General features: G+C 48.0%; 1 protein-coding gene across 2 annotated transcripts in view; it reads left to right on the top strand.

The window, feature by feature from the left end:
• Window positions 1-17,642, top strand: part of LOC126452543 (heterogeneous nuclear ribonucleoprotein A1, A2/B1 homolog) — a 52,971-nt gene that overhangs the window by 19,308 nt on the left and 16,021 nt on the right. For both annotated transcript variants that reach the window (XM_050091108.1, XM_050091107.1), the window contains exons 3-4: window positions 650-981; window positions 14,349-14,588. In XM_050091108.1, coding sequence (XP_049947065.1) covers window positions 650-981; window positions 14,349-14,588 — 572 coding nt within the window. The remainder of the gene's footprint in view (window positions 1-649; window positions 982-14,348; window positions 14,589-17,642) is intronic.

Here is a 17,642-nt window from a genome sequence, read left to right as displayed (position 1 = left end):
CCATGTAAAGTGAGACTAATAGAGGAAGTGAGCAATTAGGCTGGGTAACAGTAGTCTGTCTGTACAGAATATATAGCATGCCAAACTTGGTTTATGTACATCAGTTTTACCTTTTGTACAACTGGTCCAAAATGAGGGCAGAGGTCTTCTGCTACATCTGTTTGTCATCTATACCTTTAATTTTGCTTTTATTTTTATATTCCTTCATTATCTCCTCAGTTTATTACCTCCGTGTTTTCCCAAAACTATTGAACTGCTCGTGGGAGGTTCACTCTTTGATATGTATAATATGTAAATATTGTCAGCTCTTTAATTTCGTTGTCAAGGCACAGATTACAGTCCCCATTTCTCTCTCTCTCTCTCTCTCTCTCTCTCTCTCTCTGTGTGTGTGTGTGTGTGTGTGTGTGTGTGTGTGTGTGTGTGTGTGTGTGTGTGTGTGTGTGTGTGTTTTGAAGTTGATTTGAAAATTCAAGATAAGGTAAAGATATAACGGTTGGTGTTTCATTTAGTGATGTTCTTCAAACATATTGGTCTTATAGTAACAAACCTATTTAGCTTACACCTGTAGTTTATTCCTGTAGGCTCGATTATCATTTTCAATTTCTTACTTTGAATTTGGTAGATGCAATATTTATATTGTTGCCTGTAGGTCCCGTGGCTTTGGTTTCATCACATATTCAAGGGCACACATGGTGGATGATGCACAAGCTGCACGGCCTCATAAAGTGGACGGGCGTGTGGTGGAACCAAAACGTGCGGTTCCTCGCACAGAAATTGGCAGGCCAGAAGCTGGTGCCACAGTGAAAAAGTTATTTGTTGGAGGCCTCAAAGAAGAGGTGGAAGAAGATGACCTTCGTGAATATTTCCAACAGTTTGGCACTATTGTGTCATGTGCAATTGTTCTCGATAAAGAAACAAGGAAAAAGAGGGGCTTCGGTTTTGTAGAGTTTGATGATTATGATCCAGTTGACAAAATATGTCGTAAGTACTTTTTTATTCATTTTGGATTGTAATTAGAATAGTTGCAGCAACCATCAATTTGTGGTAAACTGTGCTGAAAACTAAGAATTGAATTTGTAGGTATCAGCAGCTAACTTTTTGAAATGGTTCTTGGAGTATACAATTTTCTGTGAAAGGTATCTGTATAATTACTGTGATGTCTACCCGGACTGCTTTTGTTGAAATGCCTCTTTGCAGAGGCCTGGTTGGTAGAACATTTTCACATGGAAATGGATCTTCGTTCAGTTAGCTGGCTCAAGTGGACAGTGCAAACCTTTAAAACAATCTGGTTCATGTGAATAGTGCACACCTTAAAAATAATAATGGAAAACCTCAAGTTAACTGAATGACTTGTTAGTGGACAACCTTATGGACACCTGCTGCAACTCGTTTATATTATGCTGGCTCAGCCTGATTCGTTAGCCTTTTTTGTATATGAGATGGTTTCCAGTTTTTCTTTGGAAAATGCTGCTGTTGGGGCAACTATCTGAAAACAATGCAAATTAACTGATGAAGGCATTAAATGCTCTAGATATCTTAGAATCAAACAATGAAAAATCCAGAATGGAATGTAACTATATTAGGGAAGGAAAGTTGCTACTCCCTACATAGCGGAGATGCTGAGTCGCAAATAGGCACAACAAAAAGATTCTCACAATTATAACTTTCAGCCATTAAGGTCTTTGTCAACAACAGATGCACATGCATGCAATTTACACACAAGACTGCAGTCTCAGGCAACTGAAACCACACATTATTAGGATCTTTGTTGTGCCGATAGGCTTAGCATCTCTGCTATATGGTAAGTAGCAACTTTCCTTCTCTAATATTGTTAGAGATCTTGGAATCTGACTCGTGAAATGTAGATGATCACGTAATGCATCATCTGATGAGCAGCCAAAATTGTGTTTGAAATTAATTTTACTCAGATTTAAATCCTATTGAAGGAACTCAGTCTTGTAAATGACCTGGAAAAGTGTGCTTGCAGTCGAAACATAAAATTTTTAAAATGCCTCTCATAGTAGAACAAATAGGTCAAGGTCTGAAGTCGATATAGAACATCTAAAACAGGGACAATCATTGTGCCTATATAAACCAAGCTTTAAAAATTTATTTCGTTATGTTACTTGGCTGAGAGACTGTCTCTGTTGTGAGAGAACTAAAGGTAGTGGCAATACCGGTCAAGAACTAACATAATGTAGCTTTCTAATGATGATTTTAGATGGGCTATAGAATCTTCCGTGCATGATACACTATGCGGTCTACTAGCTCCTGTTCCTTTGCTTAAGCTGTTGCGAATCTCGTCATTTTAAACCTTCCAAACCAGATCAGAGCCACAGTTAATCACTGATAGGTCAACATGGCCACTGTTCTTACTTACACTGGAAAATTGTCTATTGCAGGAGGTTTCAACTCTGCTCCATGGGGTGTGGGTTCTGTCAGCTCACCTGCAGACAGATGCATGTTAACATGACAGTTTGAATTGGAGAAATGTTTCAATTAAATGCTTATATTAACTCTCAATTAAGTGTGTACAGCATACTCCTCCTTGCAGCCCCCCAGGGGATCCACAACTCTTTTGTGGATACGTGTGTAGCGAGCACGGGACCCCGAGCTAATGTGGCCTTCCTTCCTTTCCGGGCTGCATACCTTCCCTTTCCGTATCCTTCCCCATCCCCCATCTTCGCCCCCCCCCCCCCCCCTCACCTCTGGCTCTCCCCCCAGGGGGTCCACAACTCTTTTGTGGACACGTGCGTAGCGAGCACGGGACCCCGAGCTAATGTGGCCCTCCTTCCTTTTCCGGGCTGCATACCTTCCCTTCCCTTTCCGCATCCCTCCCCGTCCCCCATCTTCGCCCCCCCCCCCCTCACCTCTGTCTCTTTCCTTCCTTTCTCCCCCTCTGGGAGTATGGTTTGTGCCTACGTCCGGAGACGGACGCTCGAAACTGTTCCAAATTCCTTGCTCTTACACTTGCCAGTCCTCATCCTTCCTCTGTCCTTCTCTTTTCCTTCCCTCTTCTCCTTGCCCTTTTCTCCGCTACAGCGTTTGAGACCCCCTCTTCTTTCCTTTCCCTTTCTCTTCTTTCCTCCCTGTGCGTGTCTGAAGGCCGACCCACGCACTTCCATGCGTAGCCGGTGACGGGGTAACGCGTAATTCCCCGCCCCGGGTAGACAGGTAGGACACGTACGTACCCCCTGGTAACGGCCAGGCCCAGGGAGGGGTGATTACCCGATCTGATACCTTCCGAAAGTGCCGATTGGTCCCTCCATCCGTTTGTCTGGAGGTGTGACCTGAGGTGTGAACAATCACCTAAGGCGGGTGTGCCCTCGGCGAGGGCCCCCACAAGGGAGGAGCGCGCCATCGGAGACGCCGGTAATCATGGGGGATTCTTCCGCAATGGTTTCCTCACCTTCCACTATGTCTGCTCACAAACGTAAGTTCACTGAGTCTCAGCCACAGACTGTTCTTCCATCGTTGCCACAGTTCCTTGTTGTTTCTCGGTCTGACGAAGGTCACGACTTTTCCACGGTCAACCCTTTCATTATACAGAAAGGTGTCGACGCAATTGCGGGTCCTGTAAAGTCTTGTTCCAGATTACGGAACGGCACCCTGTTGTTAGAAACACACAGTGCCCTCCAAGCTCAAAAATTGCTGCGTACTTCTCTGCTCCACACCTTCCCTGTCCGGGTGGAACCGCACCGTACCTTAAATTCCTCGCGTGGAGTCGTTTATACGCGCTCCCTCGATGGATTGTCTGACGAAGAAATTCAGCATTACCTGTCTGACCAGGGCGTCACAGCTGTTCATCGGGTTATGAAAAGGGTTGATTCGAACATCATTCCAACCCGCACTGTCTTCTTGACATTTGACAAAGTTCAACTCCCATCAAAAATCAAAGCAGGCTATGAGATAATTTCCGTTCGCCCTTATGTCCCAAACCCTACGCGTTGCTATCGATGTCAGCGGTTCAATCATACCAGCCAGTCCTGTTCCAATCCGGCCAAATGTGTTACTTGTGGCAAGGATGCCCATGAGGGTGCTTGTCCACCTCCATCCCCTCGCTGCATCAACTGTATGGGTGACCACGCTGCTTCCTCTCGAGATTGCCCCGTTTTTAAGGATGAAAAGCTCATCCAGGAAATAAGAGTGAAGGAAAAGGTGTCGACCTTTGCTGCTCGAAAGTTACTCGCCAGTCGACAGCCCACCGTGCCTCAGAAAGGTAAATACAGCGCTGTCCTTGCTTCTCCTCGACCAACAAAGGAGGCGGCCACGCAGACTTGCGACTTCACCTTTAGTACCACGGTCGTCAGATCGGCCAGCGCAAAGATCGCCCGTTCAACCTCACCCCTTTCGCCTGCCCACTCTATGGCTCACCCTTCATCGGGTTCTGTTAAATCTCGAGCCCAAAAGTCAGACGCCAAGTCTTCGAAAAAAGAGCATTCTCGTGAAGAGTTTTTACGTACCGCAACTTCACAACCATCGGTTCCTCCTTCATCTAAACATCATACTTCTAAGAAGGCTACGAAGAAACACAGTTCCTCTCCTTCTCCGCCAAGGCGTGTCCCATCTACAGCACCACCTGGCGGAAATCGCCCTCGGCCATCTTCTGTGTCGCCGAGGCGCACTGCTGGTGGCCGGTCAACTGGCCGATCGTTGGTGGCAGGAGCTGCTCCTGACCAACCTATGGATCAGGATCTTCTGCCTTCGACTGAATGCCATTCCATGCTGTCGGTCGCAAGCTCTGAGCAGTCGTTGAGTTGACAGCACCCTTGGTCGCGTTCCTCCATTTTCTGTTCACCCTATGTCCATTATCCACTGGAATATCCGCGGCATTCGCGCCAATCGGGAGGAATTGTCAATCCTTTTACGATCCTACTCGCCGGTCATCTTCTGTCTTCAGGAAACAAAGCTGCGTCCCCATGACCGCTTTGTTCTCCCTCATTTTCAGTCCGTCCGATATGACCTCCCCTCTGTTGAAGGCACTCCAGCCCATGGAGGACTCATGATTCTGCTCCATGATACTCTCCATTATCACCCAATCCCCTTAAACACTTCCTTCCAAGCTGTCGCCGTCCGTCTTTCCCTTTCTGGATACACGTTCTCTCTTTGTACGGTATACATTACATCGTCTACACCAATGGCACGAGCTGATCTCCTTCATCTTCTTGATCAGCTTCCACCCCCCTATTTGCTGGTTGGGGACTTCAATGCCCACCACCCGCTTTGGGGATCTCCACATCCTTGTCCACGTGGCTCACTATTGCTAGACGTCTTCCACCAAGCGGATCTAGTCTGCCTCAACACTGGGGTCCCCACATTTTTGTCTGCCTCCACGGCAAATTTATCTCATTTGGACCTTGCGGTCGGTACTGTTCCGCTAGCTCGGCGCTTCGAATGGTTCGCCCTTGATGATACACACTCGAGTGACCACTTTCCATGTGTTCTTCGACTGCAGCCTCAACTGCCATATATGCGCTCGCGTCGCTGGAAGTTTGCCCAAGCCGATTGGACACTTTTTTCGTCTCTAGCGACATTCGATGACCGTCGCTTTCCCAGCGTCGACGATGAGGTCACACATTTTACCGACGTTATTCTCACAGCTGCGGAACGTTCAATACCACGCACCTCCGAATTGCCCCGGCGCCCTCCAGTTCCTTGGTGGAACGAGGCATGCCGTGACGCAATACGTGAGCGGCGACGTGCTCTTCGCATTTTCCGTCACCATCCAACTTTGGCCAACTGTATCCGATATAAGCAGCTCCGTGCGCGATGCCGTCGCGTCATCCGCGATAGCAAGAAGGCAAGCTGGAAATACTTTATTAGCTCATTTAACACCTTCACTCCCTCCTCGGAAGTTTGGAGTCGGCTTCGACGGTTCTCAGGCGCGCCTAGTTTCTCCCCGGTCTCTGGGCTCACTGTCGCGCATGATACCTTAGTGGACCCCGTCGCAATTTCTAACTCATTGGGTCAGCACTTTGCTGAGATTTCGAGCTCTTCAAATTACCCGCCAGCGTTTCTCCCGAAGAAACGTGCAGCGGAAGTGCGACATCTTGCTTTCTCCTCTCACAATCGCGAAAGCTACAATACTGTTTTCTCCATGCGCGAACTCCAACATGCACTCTCTTCTTCTCGCTCCTCCGCCCCAGGACCGGATGGTATCCATGTCCAAATGTTGCTGCATTTATCAACCCATAGCCTGCGTTACCTCCTTCGCCTTTATAATCGAATTTGGACCGACAGTACCTTTCCCAGGCGATGGCGGGAAGCTATTGTCGTTCCCGTTCCGAAACCTGGAAAGGACAAACATCTCCCCTCTAGCTATCGCCCCATTTCTCTCACGAGTAGTGTCTGTAAGGTTTTGGAGCGTATGGTGAATTACCGTTTAGCTTGGTGGCTGGAGTCCCGCAGTCTTTTAACACCAGCCCAATGCGGATTCCGAAAGCATCGTTCTGCCGTTGACCATCTTGTTGCTCTCTCCACTTATATCATGAACAATTTTCTCCGGAAACGCCAAACGGTAGCAATATTTTTTGATCTGGAGAGAGCATACGATACCTGTTGGAGGACAGGCATTCTCCGCACACTGTTCTCTTGGGGCTTTCGAGGCCGGCTGCCCCTTTTTCTTCGCGAATTTATGGCAGAGCGCACATTTAGGGTGCGGGTGAACACTACTCTCTCCCGTACTTTCTCCCAAGAAAACGGGGTACCCCAGGGCTCCGTGCTGAGTGTTGTACTGTTTGCCATCGCCATTAATCCAATTATGGATTGTCTCCTTCCTGATGTCTCGGGCTCCCTCTTTGTGGACGATTTTGCGATCTACTACAGCTCTCAACGGACCAGCCTTCTTGAAAGACGTCTTCAAGGATGTCTCGATCGCCTCCACTCGTGGAGCATCGAAACCGGCTTCCGTTTCTCACCCAGTAAGACCGTTTGTGTAAATTTTTGGCGACGTAAGGAGTTTCTTCCGCCCTCCTTACATCTAGGTCCTGTCAACCTTCCGTTTTCCGACGTCGCTAAATTCTTGGGTCTTATGTTTGACAGAAAACTGTGCTGGTCCTCCCACGTTTCCTATCTTTCGGCTCGCTGTCTGCGTTCGCTTAACGCCCTCCGTGTCCTGAATGGTACCTCTTGGGGAGCGGACCGATTGGTCCTTCTCCGCCTCTATCGTGCCTTAGTGCGCTCGAAATTGGATTATGGAAGCATAGTCTACTCCTCTGCTCGGCCGTCTATTCTTCGGCGTCTCGACTCTATCCACCACCGTGGATTACGTTTAGTATCTGGAGCTTTTTACACCAGCCCTGTGGAAAGCCTTTATGCTGAGACTGCTGAACCTCCGCTGTCCAATCGGCGGGCAGTCCTTCTGAGTCGTTATGCTAGCCATCTGTCTTCCATGCCTGCTAATCCAGCGCATGACCTTTTTTTCGACGCCTCCTTTGATGTCGGGTATGCAGGCCGCTCCTCCTCCCTACTACCCCCGGGAGTCCGCTTCCGTCAACTGCTCCATTCTCTTTCCTTCCGCTTTCCTAAAACCTTCTTGACAACTTGGGGTACAGCACCGCCTTGGCTCCGTCCCCGGATCAACTTGCTCAGAGACCTATGTCAATTTCCCAAGGATGGTACCCCTACACTTGTTTACCGTCGGGCATTTGCTGCTCTCTGTGCACAAATGACGGATGCCACATTTATTTACACCGATGGCTCGAAAACATCGTTAGGTGTAGGGAGTGCCTATATTGTTGGCGACACCCCAAATAACTTTCGGCTTCCCGACCAGTGTTCGGTTTATACTGCGGAGCTTTACGCTGTTCTCCAGGCTGTCCACTACATCCGCCGCCATCAGCGGATACAGTACGTAATCTGCTCAGATTCTCTCAGCTCTCTCCTAAGTCTCCAAGCTCTTTACCCTGTGCACCCTCTGGTCCACCGGATTCAGGACTGTCTGCGCTTGCTCCACCTGGGGGGCGTCTCAGTGGCGTTCCTCTGGCTCCCGGGACACGCTGGTATCTGTGGAAATGAGGCGGCCGATATAGCGGCCAAGGCTGCAGTCTCTCTTCCTCGGCCAGCTATTCAGTCTCTTCCGTTTACCGATCTACGGAGCGTTTTATGCCGCCAAGCTGCTCATTTATGGCATGCGCATTGGTCAACACTTCCCCACAATAAATTGCGGGAAGTGAAAGCCCTTCCTTGCGCTTGGACCTCTTCCTCCCGAACGCGTCGTCAGGAGGAGGTAATTTTAGCTCGACTCCGGATAGGGCACTGTCTTTTTAGTCATCGACATCTTTTAAGCGGTGATCCTCCCCCACTCTGTCCCCACTGCTCTCAGCTGTGGACGGTCAGACACCTTTTAATTGAATGCCCCTATTTTAATCCGTTACGCTCCCGTCTACAGCTATCGCCTGATCTATCGTCGATTTTAGCAGATGACACGCGCTCAGCTGACCGCGTTCTACAGTTTATTAGTGACAGTGAAATGACGTCAGTCATTTGAAGCTTTTTTTTGGGGGACAACCAACCCCTTTCTTTAGTGGACTTTTAAGCATTCCTTCTGCCTTTAGTTTCTCAAATTTTCTGACTTTGTTTCCATTGCTGCTGATTTTAAATTTCGTTTTTTTTTTTCCTGTTTTCTACGTCACGGGCTGGGCGCTAATGACCGTAGAAGTTTTGCGCCCTAAAACCACAAAAAAAAAAAAAATCCTCCTTGCAGGTCTCCACTTCACACCCAAGTTATTGACTACAATGTCATCCTTTTCCTTTGCTCATTAGCATGTGTGTCTGCATTGCTTTACATCAAAATTGGTAAAGGCACCAATTTCCTCCAAATATTGCCTCTTGAAGCAGACCATTTGCCATGAAATATCTTAACTTCACACTTTACACAATATGAAAACTGGCGGCAAGCTACCTATTACTGCTGCATGTTAATGAAGTCTTGCACACTCAAACAAACTTAGTGAAACATGTCACAGAGTCTTAATCTGTCTACACCTGAAGACTTAAGCAGTGCTTGTAAGAAATCTGCCAAATGAACTGTGTGTTCAGTTAACTGGGTGTATTTGAATGTAGTATTCAGGGATTGCTCAATTAGATTATGAATCTCATCCACAAAGCTACTCATACATCTATTGGTCATCAGGACACCTAAGTAAACTGGTCGCCACACGACGACCTTTGTGATAGTGACCATTTCCCGTTGATTATCACGCTCCCTTCCCGCTCCCCGATGGACAGGTTACCTCGTTGGTCTTTCCACCGCGCCGATTGGCCTCTATATACTGCACAGGTCGAGTTTTCTCCCTCTTTGTCGGGTTGTATTGATGACGTCCTACGTGACGTGTCTGACGCGATTGTTCGCGCTGCTAACCTTGCTGTCCCGCGCTCATCTGGACAATTTCGTCGTCGGCAAGTCCCGTGGTGGAGTACGGCCATTGCCATTGCCATCCGTGATCGCCGTCGAGCTTTGCAACACTTTAAGAGGCACCCATCTGTCGCCAGCCTTTCTACCTTTAAGCGCCTTCGCGCTAAAGCCCGTTATTTAATCAAACAGAGCAAGCGGATATGTTGGGAACGATTCGTTTCTTCCCTTGGTTCCACTGTCCCTCTGTCACGGGTATGGGCTACACTTCGCTCTCTCCAAGGTTGCCATCGGCAGTCCACCCTCCCAGGCCTTCACCTCCCAGATGGCATTTGTACGGACCCATTAGTTCTCGCAGAACATCTTGCGACCCATTTTGCAGTGGCATCAGCGTCGGCCTCCTATCCAGCTGCTTTCCTTCATCAAAAACAGCAGGCTGAAGCTGTCACCTTATGTTTCACCACTTGTGAGTCAGAATCTTACAACGAACCTTTCACTGAATGGGAATTTCTTTCTGCTCTATCTGCTTCTCATGATACGGCTCCTGGCCCAGATTCCATTCATAACCAGCTGCTTCAACATCTCAGTGCTCCACAACGGCACCATCTTCTTCGGGTGTTTAACCGTATCTGGCTCCAGGGTGACTTCCCTTCTCAGTGGAGGGATAGCATTGTGGTTCCTGTCCTTAAGCCTGGTCAGAACCCCCTATCTGTTGACAGCTATCGGCCAATTAGTTTGACCAATGTTGGTTGTAAGTTACTTGAACGGCTGGTAGCCCGTCGGCTCACTTGGGTCCTCGAATCTCGGGATCTATTGTCCCCTTACCAGTGTGGCTTTCGAGAGGGACGATCTCCATCGATCATTTGCTTCGCTTGGAATCCGCAGTTCGGCAGGCTTTTTCCCAGCGCCGCCATTTGGTTGCAGTGTTTTTTGACCTTCGCAAGGCCTATGACACGGCCTGGCGCCATCACATCTTACTAACCCTTCATCAGTGGGGTCTTCGGGGCCCACTCCCGATTTTTATCCGCCAGTTCCTGTTCCATCGGTCATTCAGAGTTCGAGTTGGTACTGCTTTTAGTTCTCCACGGACCCAGGAGACGGGCATCCCACAGGGTTCTGTCTTGAGTGTCCTTCTTTTCCTCATTGCTATCGATGGACTTGTGGCCTCTGTCGGTCCCTTGGTCGCCCCTGCCCTGTATGTGGATGATTTCTGCATTTGGGTTAGTTCCTCCTCGATGCCATCTGCAGAACGGCAGCTCCAGGTGGCTATACGGCGTGCCTCTGCATGGACCCTCTCCCACGGGTTTCAATTCTCTCCTTTAAAATCGCGGGTGGTCCACTTCTGTCGCCGTACTACGGTCCACCCTGATCCAGAGCTCTATCTTGCTGCACAAAGATTGCCTGTGGTTCCACAGTTTCGTTTCCTAGGTCTTCTTTTCGACAACAAGCTCACTTGGCTGCCCCATATCAGACTCCTGAAGGTAGGATGTTTCCGTAAACTCAATGTCCTTCGCTTCCTTGCCCACTCCTCCTGGGGTGCGGACCGTTCCCTCCTTCTCCGTCTTTATCGTGCTCTAGTTCTGTCACGTTTGGACTATGGTTGTCAAGTTTATGGTTCAGCTGCTCCTTCCACGCTGCACGTGCTGGATCCAGTCCACCATCGTGGTATCCGTTTGGCCACCGGTGCCTTCCCTACTAGCCCTGTTGATAGTCTCCTGGTTGAAGCTGGGATCCCCCCCCTTTCTGTTCGGCGGTCCCAGCTTCTGGTGTCTTATGCCCTTACTATCCGTTCTTCTCCCGCTCATCCTTCCTATTCTATCCTATTCCCAGACCATGGACGTCGCCCGCCTGACTCCCGCCCTCGGGCGGGTTTACCGGTTGGGCTGCGCCTTGCGTCTCTTACCCGTGATTTTCGGCTTCCTTCTTTGTCCTGTCTTCCTCGCTCCCTCCCCTCCACCCCTCCTTGGTTAGTTCCTCGGCCTCGAATTCGGATGGATCTCCGCCGCGGTCCGAAAGATTCCATCCCCCCGGTGGTGTTCCGTTCCTTTTTCCGCCAAATTTTATGGGAGTTTCGGGATGCTGTTGTTTTTTACACTGATGGCTCTAAATCTGCTGATCATGTTGGGTATGCCTTTACGTCCTTTGTTGGAACGGAAAATCATCTACTGCCACCCTCATGTGGGGTGTTTACTGCGGAATTGATGGCAATTTCCCGGGCCCTTACCTTTATTAAACAATCCCAACACAACCGCGTTTTGTTATGTACGGACTCGATGAGTGGCCTTCTTGCTATTGACCGGTGTTTTTCGCGCCATCCCTTGGTCTCTGCCATCCATGACCATCTCGCTGATCTTCACCGTGCTGCTTGTTCCATTGACTTCCTATGGGTCCCGGGCCATGTGGGTATCCCGGGTAATGAGCTCGCTGATTGTTTGGCTGGGGGAGCAGTTACTTACCCCCCATTTTCTGTAACCCCTCCTGCAGCGGATTTACGGCTTCACATCAAATCCCACTTTGCACAGTCTTGGGCCAATTCTTGGGAGGCTACTCCACTGTCTAATAAACTTCGTGCCATTAAGGTGAATACAGGCCCATGGCGTTCTTCCTTTAGCCTCTCCCGCAAGGACTCGACCACACTGTGTCGTCTCCGCATTGGCCATACCAGGCTGACCCATGGTTTCCTTTTGCGTGATGAGCCACCCCCGCTATGTGGTTGTGGAGCCTTCCAGTCAGTGGCCCACATTTTGGTTGAATGCCCCCTTCTTTTGGCTCTGCGTGCTAAGTACAGACTCCCCCACACTTTACCTTTGATGTTGGCTGACGATTCCCGGATGGTCTCTCTGGTTCTAGGTTTCCTCCGGGAGAGTGGTTTTTATTCTCAGTTTTAAAGTTTTTAATCTCCCTCTGGTGTTGGGGCAGGGCGGTGAGTGTTTGGGTGTCTCCCACTGTAGGCAGTGTTCAGAGATTCCCGATTCACCTCCCTGACCGGAATCCTCTTTTCTTTCCCTTTTACTCTGTTTTTACTCCTTCTTTTTAAGGCTTGGTTAGTTTTTCTATTCCCATACGTATTTTCTGCATTATAGCAGTTGTACCTTTTAAGTCACAGGTGGTCTTGCCTATGCTGTTTCAGCATAGTGTTGGGTTCGTTCTCTTGCCAACTTCCCTCATTTGTTTTTACTAATGACAACGTGACTGCCCTTTTACGTTTCCCCTTTATCCGTTTTATTTTTCTGACTATACTGAGATGTCCCGTTAACAGAATGGAGTCTATTTGAAACAAGGGACTGATGACCTTGCTGTTTGGTCCCTTTACCCTCAAACAACCAACCAACCAACCTAAGTAAACTGAGTCATTACTGTCCTGCCAGATTATTCATACAAAAGAAGTGTTTCCCAAGGTAGTCTTTATTATTACCACCACCTCCTCCCCCCCCCCTTTCCAAAACACACACACACACACACACACACACACACACACACACACACACACACACACCTAACTTTTTAGTAATTTTGAAAAACATCCTTAAGAATTTTGGGGAAATTTTTGACCATTTAATTTTAGAAATTTTAATACTTCTAATGGTCTTCAGACAACAAAAGAGACAGTGTGGTACTGGGGTGCAAGACTCTCCCGTCTCTTGCAGTTGACTCACATATTGTGTGCAGCCTATCTTCTTCTCAGGTCAGGTCACACTCTTCTCTGAAGACTTTAGCTGGTTAAGGGAATTTCAAAATAGAATGATTCTGTGCTCTCAAGATACTTTTGTTCAACTGTTATATTTTCAGCTCCACAAGAAAAAAACTTAACAGATTTCACACAAGTGTTCAACTCTCAAGAGTCAACCACGTTTTGGACCATTAGAAACTAACAGATACAATTATAATGTTACACCATCAAAGAATAGGGCATGCTTGCTCTTTGTATGCCGTATTCTCCCAATAAACGTCCATCTTGTGCACATGCACCCCCCACCCCCTGCCGCCCCTCCCCTCACACACACACACACACACACACACACACACACACACACACACACACACACACACACAGAGAGAGAGAGAGAGAGAGAGAGAGAGAGAGAGAGAGAGAGAGAGAGAGAGACTGGTGGTGAGGTAAGGTAGACCCATCCCCACTCTCTCACCCTTGTACTTAAAATATCGGGTGTCAGAGATGGTGGAAAGCTGAGTGTCTGTAGAATTTAAACTGAAATTCTTGAGGCACTAAATACTTAATCATGAAAATACTGTTTTTTACTTTTTGTCTATGTGAGACTTTACCAGAAAGATTGCATTATACCATTAAAAATACTCCATAAAGTAGAAACAAGCTGCCATAAAGGACTCAAATGACTTGCAGCATATTTCATTAATTATGCCATAAATGAGTGTAGACATATACTCTCAAAAGGACTTCATGGCACTATCAGAATATTGTGGAAACTGAGGTTGCTATACTCATGATGAAGAGTACAAGAAAACTAATAGTGAGAAAAAATTAGTGTCTTCAAAAAGGGCAATAATTTCCAATCGGTTCTTTGGGTAACCATCTATAAGAAAATACTAGGAAGTTCTGACCATATGTGAAGTCGATGAACAAATCCAATAAACTTACAAACTAATCTTTTATATATTATAATGGTGTTGGAAATATCAAATTGTAGATTACAAATTCTATTAAGCATGAAGAAACCGGCTCACCAATGTTTGGAAAGTGTCTGTGTATGCGTACTCACAGCCAGTGCCCCCCCCCCCCCCTCTCTCCCCCCCCCTTCTCCCTCCCTCCCTCTCCCTCTCTCCCCCCCCTTCTCCCTCCCTCCCTCTCCCTCTCTCCCCCCCCCCCCTTCCCCCCCCCCCCCCCCCCCCACCATCCCCCCTCCCTCTTCTGTCCTCCAAATGTTTCCTCTTGGAACAGACCATTTGCCATTAAATAACATGCTGCACATTTTACACAATATAGTCACTCTAAATTTCTGTTAATCTTACGGCTTTTCAGTTTCAAGAAATCACCAGATTAATGGAAAACACATAGATGTGAAAAAAGCATTGCCAAAGGGTGATGTAGGATTGAGCCGTGGAGGACCTGGGGGCCGTGGAATGGACGGACCCCGAGGAGGAGGAGGAATGGGTGGTGGAAGTAGTTGGGGTGCCCGTGGTGGCAGAGGAGACTGGGGCGATGGCCCTGGTTTTGGAGGAGGATTTGATGGTGGCAGAGGCATGGATGATGGTTGGAGAGGTAAGTGCAGTAATATAATAATGTTTTGTTCTATGTTCTGTAATATTTAGTGGTAGATAACATTATTTCCATACCTCACTTGTGTACTCTTCTATTTATGGTGATGCCACATGTGCGAATGCACTATAATAGAATGAAAAATATTTTCATAGGGCTATTAGAGGTTGTGTTTTTTCATTTGATTTAGTTTGGTGTCATTCAAAAGCCTCACCTGGAAACAGATTGTATTTAAAGATTTTTGCCCTCTTTGCTTTTTTAACACTTTCTCTCACACCTTTCTTGGCTTTTTAAATTGTGGTTCCCACTTTGGGTTTGACCTTCAGTTTCCAAATTTTACGAAAGTGTGGGCTGTTTGGGAAGGACAACTTACTGTTGGGTATTAACTCTCCACTGTGCCTTCCCAGGGAGTCCACAACTCTTTTGCGGATACGTGTGTGTCGAGCACGGGGCCCCGAGCTATTGCAGCTCTTTCCTTTCCGGGTTGCATACCTTCCCTTTCCACATCCATCCCTGTCCCCAATGCTTCCCCCCACCCCCTGCCCCCTTCCTTTCCCGTTCCCCTTTTCCCTCTTTGGGAGTATGTTTTGCTCCTAGGTCTGGAGACGGACGCTTGTGAGTGTATGATCCGGTTTCTTTTCTTTTATCTCTCTAATGGAATGTCTCTGTCCTTCCTTTGTTCTTATCTTTTCCTTGATTCTTCTCTTTACCTTCTTCTCTGCTGTGGTGATTGAGAATTCTTCTCTTCTTTCCTTTTCTTTGTTCCTCCATTTCTCTCTCTGTCCTGTGCATGTCTGGAGGCCAACCCTCCACCCTGCCACACATAGCTGGTGATGGGATAACGCGTAAATCCCCGCCCAGGGTAGACAAGTAGAACGCTTACGTACCCCCTGGTAAAGGCCAGGCTCAGGGAGGGGTGATTACCTGAGCTAGTACCTTGCGAACATGCCGATTGGTCCCTCTATGCCTTTCTCAGGAGGGTTAACCTGAGGTGTGGACAATCACCTAAGGTGGGAGTGCCCTCAGAGAGGCCCCCCACTAGGAAGGAGAATGCCATCAGAGGTGCTGGTAATCATGGGGATACTTTCACAATGATTTCTTCTTCTACTTCCCACAAGACAAAACTAGATCAGTCTGTCAGTGCCAAAGTTCCTAGTTGTTTCTCAGTCTGACGAAGGTAAAGACCTGTCCACAGACAACCCTTTCGTTATTCATAAAGGTGTTGACGCAATTGCAGGTCTTGTAGAGCCTTGTTCGCGGTTATGAAATGGCACCTTGTTGTTAAAAACACAGTGCCCTCCGGGCACATAAATTGCTTTAAACTACACTGCTACACACGTTCCCTGTCCTGGTGGAAGTGCACCATACTTTAAACTCGTCATGCAGTGGTTTATACAAGATCACTTGATGGATTATCCAATGAGGACATTTAAAATCACGGCGTTACGGCCATACATAGTCATGAATAGGGTTGAAAAGTAATCTGTACCAACCCATACTCTCTTCTTGACATTTGACAGAGTTCAACTTCCATCGAACATTGAAGCGGGATATTCCCATGAACTTTCACAGCTTGCAAGTTATTTGTCCGTGTGCTATTGTGCTCCCAGTGGGTAAATGTAGCACTGTCCTCGCCTCTCTTAGAGTTACTAAGGAGGTAGCCACGCAGACATGCAATCTCACCTTTAGTGCCACAGTTGCCAGACAGGCCAGCCCAAAGATCACCCCTTCAGCCTCCACACTATCACCAGCTCACTCTAAGGCTCAACCTTCGTCGGATCCTGCTAAATCACGGTCCCCAAAATTGGACAAAGACCTCCCAGAAAGAGCCTACTCGTGAAGATTTTTTACATACCCAGACCTCACAACCATTGACTCCTCCCTAATCTCAATGCCCTGCTTCCAAGAAGGCTCATGAGAAACAAAGTTCCTCTCCTTCTCCGCCACGGCATCTCTCTTCTACAGCGCCACCCAGCAGTACCTGCCCTTGGCCATCTTCCATGTCACTGAGATGCACAGCTGGCAGCCGATCAACCAGCTGATCTCTGGCGGCAGGAACTGCCCCCCCCACCAACAGCATATGGGTCAGGATTTCTGCCTCTGGCTGAATGCCATTCCACGCTGTCTGCCACCGGCTCTCTGCGGTCGCTGAGTTGATGGCAACCAGGACGAGATTTTTCCATTTTCCGTCCACCCTATGTCAATATGGGAATAACTGCGGAATTGGCTCCAATCGGGATGAATTGTCGATCCTCTTATCCTATTCCCCAATCTATCCTACGCCCCAATAATCTTCTGTCTTCAGGAAACAAAGCTACGTCCCCACGATTGCTTTCTCTTCCTTCATTTCCAGTCTGTCCAGTTTGATCTCCCTTCTGTTGATGGCACTCCAGTGCACGGACTTGAGATTCTTCTCCATTGTACTATCCGTTATCACCCAATCCCCTTAAATAGTTCCTTCCAAGCTGTTGCTGTACATTTTTCCCTTTCTGGATACATCTTTCTCTCTTTGTACCATGTACGTTCCATCACCCACACCACTGGCAAGGGCTGATCTTGTTCATCTCCTTGGTCAGCTCCCACCCCCCTATTAGCTGATTGGAGACTTCAATGCCCACCACCCACTTTGGGGGTTTCCGTGTCCTTGTCAGAGAGGCTCCCTGTTGGTTGACCTCTTCCACAGTGAATCTTGTTTGCCTCAACACTGGGGAACCTACATTTTTGTCTGCCTCCAAGTCAACCTATTCTCACTTGGTCCTTTTGGTCGGGGACTGTTCAGCTAGCTCGGCACTTTGAATGGTTTGCTCTTACTGATACACACTCAAGTGACCGTTTTCCATGTGTCCTTAGATTACAGCCACAACTGCCATCAGGCACCAAAGATGCTGGCAGTTGTCCCAAGCCAATTGGACACTTTTCTCCTCTTTAACAAAATTCAATGACAGTCAATTTCCTAGCATCGATCATCAGGCCACTCATGCTACAGAAGTTATTCTACAGCTGTAGAATGGTCACACCTCGTACCTCTCCTTTGCCCCGGCGCACTCCAGTTTCTTG

Source organism: Schistocerca serialis, unplaced genomic scaffold (genome assembly GCF_023864345.2).
Source record: "Schistocerca serialis cubense isolate TAMUIC-IGC-003099 unplaced genomic scaffold, iqSchSeri2.2 HiC_scaffold_897, whole genome shotgun sequence".
Classification (NCBI taxonomy): Eukaryota; Metazoa; Arthropoda; class Insecta; order Orthoptera; family Acrididae; genus Schistocerca; species Schistocerca serialis.
This window is presented reverse-complemented; position numbering and strand designations above follow the sequence as displayed.